We start from the raw sequence: 8,110 nt of genomic DNA, 5'->3' as shown, positions 1-8,110 counted from the left end.
CCCAAAAGAAAAAAACTCGAGGAACGTTTCCATGCCTGACTCCTGTACACACGTATATGTGCAGTGACCCTCTCTTGAGAATCGATTGGTGACTCGCCCTGTTGGAGTTGATTGAGAACGAAGGAAACAATGGACAAAGGCGAAGCCACCATTGAGACAGGAGCAACAAAACCCACTGAAGGCCATGAAAGCAAGATTGAAAGAGGTCAAGCTGTAGGATATCACATCCCACAAGATATAGTTGCTGAAGTTCTTGCCAAACTCCCAGCGAAGTCTCTCATGCGATTCAGGTGCGTTTGCAAGACATGGTCTTCCTTGATTAGAGATCCTTTCTTTGTTAAGTTGCACCAGAACCAATCCTTGAATAAACCATGCAAAACCGGACTCCTCATGTCCACAAAGCATCAACTATTCAACAGCCACTTTGTCTTCGCTGACCATGAAGGAAAACAAGCCCTCGAAGAAGACACAATCTCCATACCAAAATCCGCTAACGTTTTGGGGATTGCAAACGGTTTAGCATGCATCGTTAACGATAAACACCGTATCTCAGTCTATAATCTTAGCACCCGTGAAAGTACAACCATTCCTCCGCCTCCACAGGAGATAAGATTTCAAGACCGTCTCTCCTTCGGGTTTGATCCTTTGGCTAATGAGTACAAGATAGTGAAGTTTTGTGCTCATGAAAAAGAGCAATTTGAGATCTTCACGTTGGGGACAGACAGGTGGAGAAGAATAAATAGGAAGCATTATAATTTTTATGGGGGCGCGAAGTGGTATGATTTTAAGGAAGCCATATGTGTCAATGGAGTTATATATTGGATGGTAAAATCTATGGCGGAATCGTTGAAGATTAATCTACATTCGTTTGACGTTCATAGCGAGAAGTTTCGACAAGTTGCTGTCCCAGGCAATGGCTTATGCTTGTTTAGTGATCTAATACAAATCGAAGGCTGTCTAGCAGTAATTCAAGATTCAGAGTGTGGAAATAAATTTAAACTAAAGATGCTACAAGACTATCATAACAACGTTTGGACCCATAAGATTATAGACATTCCACTAGGTCCGAAAGATGTTCGATATCCTACTTTGGCTGGAACTCTAGGAACTGGTGAGATCTTGATTCTGGACGATCACTTCTCTGGGTGTTTTAGACTGTTTTATAGTGATATGGGGAGTAAGAGATTACGAAGCGCAAAGATTGCCTTGCCATCTTTCTTTGGTGAGAATAAATGGAAAAGATATTATGCGAATCATTTCTCGCAAACAGGAGAAAATAATGGGAGTTGGCTCTACAGTGCAAGTATTTTTAGCTTTCATCATGTGGAGAACATCTTGCCATTGAAAGAAGACGGCTTAGGCTTTATTTGAAAATGCGGTTGTAGCTGCGGTGCAATCCACGTTCTATAAGCATTATTTTGATGCTTTTGGTTGGAATGAGGGTTCCCAAACGGGTTTTTTTAATTAGTGGTTAGGTCTACATGTCTTTTTTTTAGCATTTGATTATTCATGAAAATAATTTGATTAGTAATGGATATGTTTTAGATGAATATACAATCTATTACTGTTTTTTTTTTTTTTTAGTTCAAATATAAGAGTTTTAGGTTAGATTGTGTATTAATTTAGACTATGATCTTTTTTAGATGATTTTAAAAATAAATCATCTAATATTAAATGTTTGAATTCATGAAGCGAGAGCAAATCTAATCAGAAAACTTGCTTTCTAGGATTATATTCTTTTACTAATAATTCAATGATACCCTCCTCCAAAATAAAGATTGAAGTCTCATATTCAATTGGGGTTCCAATTAAAAAAAAAAAACACATAATTGCAACCTTCATACATAGCATTTCTTAAGTAATTAGAAAAATTATATGCATATCCCTTTTCATTGTTGCATTCAATATGATTATTATTATTATTATTATTATTATTTTTGTTATCCCTTTTCACCAGCTGAAAGCTGAGCTTTCAGTTTCTGCATTTGTTTAGGAATCCTGTATGTGTTTAAATTCCAAGAACTCCTGTGTTTGGTACCTTCATTTTATTGTCATCCACGAGCATTAGAATTCATTAGCATAATAATTTTCCATTAAAAGTAAATTTAGAAAGACAAGAATGAGGAGGAAAGGAGTTTCTTTGAAGGATAACAAATGCAACTATGGATGATAATACATTGAATTATTAGGAGCATGTGGCTTTCACATATGCACGATCCATATAGCGCGCCGAGTACAGCCTGCAGGAACATAAGCCAACAGACATGCTTGAAGGATGTTGACACGAGCCCCCTCTTGGTGAAAGAATGGCTTCAGCTGGGACTGCTCACAGAAGTTTCATTTCAACCCATCTGCAGGCATATCTATCAAGCAAAGCACAAACAGGCAGAGGTGAAATTTGCCTCGTTTGCCAACCACACACCATAGGAATGTGGATATGGTTAAAAACTTTCAGGTCCTTGAGCAAACTTATTTTCAATTGCTAAATGGAGGTTGGTTCTCGAAAGGGAGTTCAATAGGTGTTGCATTTCCATAGAATTCTTCCAAGTTGTAGAAATCTCTCTGCTGAGGAAGAAATATGTGGATTACCACATCACCTGGACAACATACAAGTCAAATTGCTTTGATCAACAACACCAATAAATTTCTCATAGTGAAAATAACGCAAGCCCAACTACAAACCAACAATCTATCAAGAGAAGAAAAAGACTCTGGATTACCAATACCAGAGATCCTAAATACTATTACTTCAGAACATTATCAAGAACAAGGACTGCATGAAATTATCAGTTGACCAGTACATGGCATCCTCTTCAATTTTATACACAATTGAGGATATGGATACGTTCATAACTGTGAAACTCATTTTCTTTTCTCTGCTTTTTGGTTATATTTCCTCGTTGAGTTAATTTCATATAAACAAAAGCCACTGGGTTTTCATTCAAGAACTTACCAAAGTCCAACAGGGTCCATGAGTTGGGTTTTCTGTCGCCAGATGGAACTTTTCCATACTTCTTTTCAGCAAGATCTCTTATTTTGGAACTACGAGAGGAGATAACATCATCTGAGTCATTGCTCCAAATATTACATCTTTAATCTTATATCAACCAAATGTAAAAAGAAAATGAAATGAAAGCGCGGACTTAATACTTGATAGCGTCTATCTGAGGACGTGAAAATGCTGTTGCAATGATGAAAAATCGAGTCCAGTACACAAGAGGCTTTACAAAGAGGACCTTTATATCTGAAGCCTTAACATCACTAGCAACCTTGGCCATTTCCACAGCAACTACCACAAGAAAAGAAGCAGGACATGGTCTGGTCAATCAGATGTGTAGTACATTAAAATTGAAGGATTATATGTGGAATGCCAAAGCCTGTGTGTATGCATAACTGCACTATGCATGCCTTGATCATAAAGGAACCCAGTGAACTTCAGAAGCTCACGAATCATTTACAAAAAGGGCAAGAACAAAAAAGCACCAAAGTCCCATAGAGAACTGAAAGGCACCACAACTAGCTGAGCTGCACCAACTAGCCAAGACTTGGCAGAAGTTGAAAGACATACAAGTCCCATTGTAATGAAATCGTTTGCTTAGCAAAAAAAGAAAAAGAAAAAAGAATATACATTTTCAAAAGTCTTAGAAACATGATTGTCCATATCAAAGTACTTGTCAGCAGCACTTGTGAACAAAGCAGAACAGCATTGGTCTGGAGCAATGTCATGTCACAGGTGGCAAGAAAATTTTGAACCGCACAATGAAGTAATTAAATGAATATGATAACAATGACAATATAAGCCATAGTAACCACATGATCAAGTAAAAGCAACAGCAAGTGTGCATTAACAACACCGATCAAACTAAAATCACTATATTAATTGTAATCGGTAATGGAGCATAAAAGTACAAAATTAGATATCTAAGATTTAAGATGCATGATAAAAGCCAGCACCCACATGTATAGCGGAAATACAAGGTGCAGACAGATAATTACAATATGTAAGTAAAACATTGGCAATAATAGTGCTTTTAAATATGGGTGGTATAAACTTACATGACAAGCTTTCAGCATCATCATCAACCTCTGCAGTAGAAGGTTTTTTGTCATTGCTCGTAAAGACCACTTTTCCATATTTATTGAACAAGTCATCAAACATCTCATCTGTATCTTCTACATTCTGCAAGGATATCAATCATGTCAGGAACAATGCCTCAAACGTACTGGAAACACTCACCCTAACATTCAGTAAGCAGATAGATAGTTATGCATTAATCACAATAATCTTCCAATTCCAGTCATCGCGACACTGGAATGTATTCAATACAAAATAAGAAAAGAAAGAATGTCATACATTCAAATAAACTGGTGTTAAAAGCCCCAAAAAAGCAGAGTGAATTTCTTTCAGTATCCATGAAACGCAAACAATTAAATTTCTAGTGATAGTCAGATATACCCTAACCTAATAAAATCAATTGACTTGGCCTAAAATCAGAAGCTGAAAACTCTCACTTTTTCGGGCATTTTATGCTTGTAAGATAGAATGCCTTAGATATTAACTCAAAGAGAAAAAAAAAAAAAAGGCATGGTGAAGGCTAAGTCTCATTCTGACTAATCAAAACTTAAAAAACTTGAAGGAGGGCTCTGGCATTCAGCAGGGGAAAAACGAAAGAAAGAATAGAAACCTCGTGCAATATATTAAATAAAGGAAATACCGTTTGATTTATTTTTCACCTTACTACCTTTCTTTATGACTACTGGAATGTGCTTTGCATAGAACAGTCACAAATAAAAGATAAGCATAAAAACTGAACAAGATATAGTAATGTGATGATTCAATAAATGCATAAAACCAACTCCACAGGTTTATGACACCATAAAGAATAAATAACTAAGATTTCACATATTTGTTAAGGAAGAACAAAATCAAATCTGAACGTGTGCAAGGGCTTGATTATAAATTAAAGATCATGCCTGTACTTAAAGTCTAGATTAAGCACATACCAACCATTTACACCACAAAATTGCAAATTAATTTTCCAATCATGCTTCTCCCAAAAATTCAGAAAAGCCACTTGAAGGAAAGTCATGAGAGTCCTAGGCTTACAACCAGAGGTTGAGCATGAGACATAAAGAGCAAACATTTCTTTCAAAATGTAGGAGACAACTACCCAGCATGGCCTCTTCTCAAAATCAACACAAAAACAAACCCCACCTCATAAAGAAGGTAAAAGAAAGCTTTTTTTTACCCATTAAATCTCATTACCTAGCTTCTTCATATATTCTCACATCAGGAAGTCAACAGAACTGGCAAGAAAGGAGAAAAATTTCAAAGTTTCCCAACAGGAACAGTTTGTTTGATGTTATCTAATTTCCCCTCACGACAAGAAATTTGGAACTTTTTAGGAATGATACAAAACACAAGTCAAGCAGTATATATAACAACAGAACTAAAATAGAACATGTGATTCAAATGCAAAGTCTCAATCTTTCAAACACTTTCACCAGTTTTTCAAGCACCCAATCAAACAACACCATGATCAAGTTAACCAAAACATACAAAAGAAAATGGAACACCATACCGAGAGAAAGCTATCATCATGATCTTTACGAAGAGCCAAACTTTCCTTCAAACTCAACTTCTCGGTTCTGAATTCTTGCCAAAAGCACTTGTAATACTGACGTAATTGGTGCCTATGAAAGCACAAACAGCCAGAATGTTTTCTGGGTTTTTGAGATAGCCTAGTTTCAACACGACTCAGTAGCTTAAACTCGCCGGAGAAGCGAGTTCCGGCACCAACGCCGGCTATGGATAAGGCAGGGGACACTGCCATTGTTGGTTTAGATATTAGAGAGGTAGATAAAAAAGAGAGGGAGATTTTGCATAAAGAGCTGAGATATCTGTAGGAGGAAGGTACAAACCCGGGCAGCTTGAGTGGATCTGTTGCTTTTGCTTGTACGGCTATTTCTGGACAAACTACAGATTAGTCCTCCAATTTCAACCTGATTCACATTGTTCTCCCATTAAAATCTTTCTCTTTTAGCTATGACATTGGTACTGATGACACAAGAAAAAACAAAAGAAATTTTTCTAAAAAGAATTATGAGGATTTATGGAGTTATTTAGTATATCTCTTATGGAGGTGCTGCGTACATTAAACAAAACCTCAAGGCCTCCTTTTTGCTTGCATCATGTTCATGCTGGTGAGAGATAAGATACCCTGAGCAGCCTTGCTTTTGTGTCATGTCCGAGCCTTGCTTTAGTTCAACTAGTTTAGAAAATAACTAGTTCAGCGATCATGTACTTTTCTAGATTGAGATTGAAAATTTCAATTGTGTGCTAGATTTCCATGAAGTCAACGCTTTTTCTTTATCCTATTGGAGAAGTCAGCCAATCCTCAATATTTTAATCCCGTGTCTCTAAAATAATAATCAAACAAAAATTTATTTAGGGAATTGTCTCCTCTTCTTCGTTTAAACCAACCATATCAACTTTGACCTAATTGTTGGGAGAAATAATATGGCGTTTTGAAGATCAAACATCAATGCAACAAAAAAGGGGTAATTTCTTCAGTTTTACTTATTTTTAGTTACTTTTAAACTTTTTTGATATGCTTTGATGAGGGAAACTGGGCACTCTACCTCTTACTAAATCTTGATGGTCCTGCTTAGCGATATATTTATGTAATATGGCAGGTCAAACAATATAAGAATTTTGCATGTGAAAACTGAAGATGCCATAATTTATAAGAATAAAGAGTGTAAGATTATTCTAATAGTATTTTATTTATTTATTTTTAAAAAATATTGGTAGAGGGATTAATGAAACTATAAGAAAAGTCCTTCCCAATCGCTTTGGATGACTCTTCCATAGGATCTAGTAAGCAAAATTAAATGCTAAGAGAAAGAAAGTAAACCCTAGAAATTTTCAGGGACAGGTGTCTTGTCTTACTGTTACTACTTTTGAAAGAGTCTTCTAAAGAAGTCATTATCTTAGGGACACAGCCATACCAACGGGCAGTCTATAAGTATAGAGGAACTGAGGCTTATGCCATTCACATCCTCATTCGCTAGTAGATTTCTTTAGCTTCGGAACTATTTTCTACTACTTGATTAATTTTCAATACATTTTGCACAGCATACGAAATGGTTTCTCGTTTATCTTTAGCTTGTGTTGTTTTTTCATTATTCTTGATTTCCTCATGCTTGCCATGCCAAGCACAACTGTCTTCAAACTTCTATGACAGCACATGTCCGAATGCACTGACCACAATTCGTACTGCTATTCGGAGAGCTGTCTCGAGTGAGCGCAGAATGGCAGCATCCCTTATTCGTCTTCACTTCCATGATTGCTTTGTTCAAGTAAATTACACGATCGCTACAACATTAATACTGCACAGACAGATTTATTTCAGTCTGGAACTGATATATATGTTTGCTATATTGCAGGGTTGTGATGCTTCAATCATGCTTGACAATTCTCCTTCAATAGATAGCGAGAAATTCTCATTCAACAATAACAATTTCTTGTGTGTGGTCCCACACCATGTGATGGATGTCTCTTGGTATTGAAATTAATGTGGTTCGGGTAAAAAGAGAAGAAGAGGCAGTAGAGCAACCTGTGTTCTTCCTTCGATTTCCAGCTCGTTTACCATTGGATCTGGCTGAGATTTTGACAGCAGCTTTTAGACATATTGATCTTAATTCTGGACGGTTGGATCAAAGATTGGTAGTGTGGAAGCTGACTATTTTGACAAAAAACGGGGCTATCAGTATTGTGAGTTTTTCTCAAATAATTCTCCTTTAATCTTGTTGTAATCCAAGAATAAGTTGTTCTTGATGATATATATGTTGTATCCCTTAGTTGAATCTGAGGAAGAATGATTGTGAACCCATTATTTGTTGATAGTGGAAGTTTTTAGGTGGACTACGGTCCCGTGGTTTTTCCCGCATCGGGTTTTCCACGTTAAAAATCTTGGTGTTGATTTTGTGATTATTTGCATTATTTTTATCATTGTTTGATTCTGTTTTACTGCACAAAGAGGGAAAGAATTGGGACTTGTGAATTGTAATTGTATTCCGCTGAATTGATCCGGGTAAATTGGTGTCC

At 36.4% G+C, this 8,110-nt stretch overlaps 2 protein-coding genes across 2 annotated transcripts; one reads left to right on the top strand and one right to left on the bottom strand.

The window, feature by feature from the left end:
* The first annotated feature begins 129 nt into the window (after window positions 1-129).
* LOC105116640 (putative F-box protein At1g32420) lies at window positions 130-1,371 on the top strand. Its single transcript, XM_011014080.1, has one exon. The coding sequence runs from the start codon at window positions 130-132 to the stop codon at window positions 1,369-1,371; it is 1,242 nt and encodes a 413-aa protein (XP_011012382.1).
* Window positions 1,372-2,070: 699 nt separating this feature from the next.
* LOC105116639 (protein Iojap, chloroplastic-like) lies at window positions 2,071-5,917 on the bottom strand. The gene is made up of 5 exons (XM_011014078.1): window positions 5,583-5,917; window positions 4,057-4,180; window positions 3,151-3,289; window positions 2,954-3,042; window positions 2,071-2,597 (listed from the first exon to the last, which is right to left on the bottom strand). Exons 1-5 carry the CDS (start codon window positions 5,832-5,834, stop codon window positions 2,476-2,478), a joined length of 726 nt encoding a protein of 241 aa, XP_011012380.1. The 5' UTR covers window positions 5,835-5,917; the 3' UTR covers window positions 2,071-2,475.
* Between the last annotated feature and the right edge of the window lie 2,193 nt (window positions 5,918-8,110).

The sequence above is a fragment of the Populus euphratica genome, unplaced genomic scaffold, assembly GCF_000495115.2.
Source record: "Populus euphratica unplaced genomic scaffold, PopEup_1.0 scaffold1010.1, whole genome shotgun sequence".
NCBI lineage: Eukaryota > Viridiplantae > Streptophyta > Magnoliopsida > Malpighiales > Salicaceae > Populus > Populus euphratica.
This window is presented reverse-complemented; position numbering and strand designations above follow the sequence as displayed.

What these genes read in the sequence shown, in the direction of transcription:
- LOC105116639 (XM_011014078.1), bottom strand. Translation starts at nt 5,834, where the DNA reads ATGGCAGTGTCCCCTGCCTTATCCATAGCCGGCGTTGGTGCCGGAACT. An exon ending in TGATGCTGAAAGCTTGTCAT is followed by an intron (nt 3,290 to 4,056) that starts GTAAGTTTATAC and finishes TTCTTGTGGTAG; the next exon opens with TTGCTGTGGAAATGGCCAAG. An exon ending in CCTCAGATAGACGCTATCAA is followed by an intron (nt 3,043 to 3,150) that starts GTATTAAGTCCG and finishes CTCCTCTCGTAG; the next exon opens with TTCCAAAATAAGAGATCTTG.
- LOC105116640 (XM_011014080.1), top strand. Translation starts at nt 130, where the DNA reads ATGGACAAAGGCGAAGCCACCATTGAGACAGGAGCAACAAAACCCACT.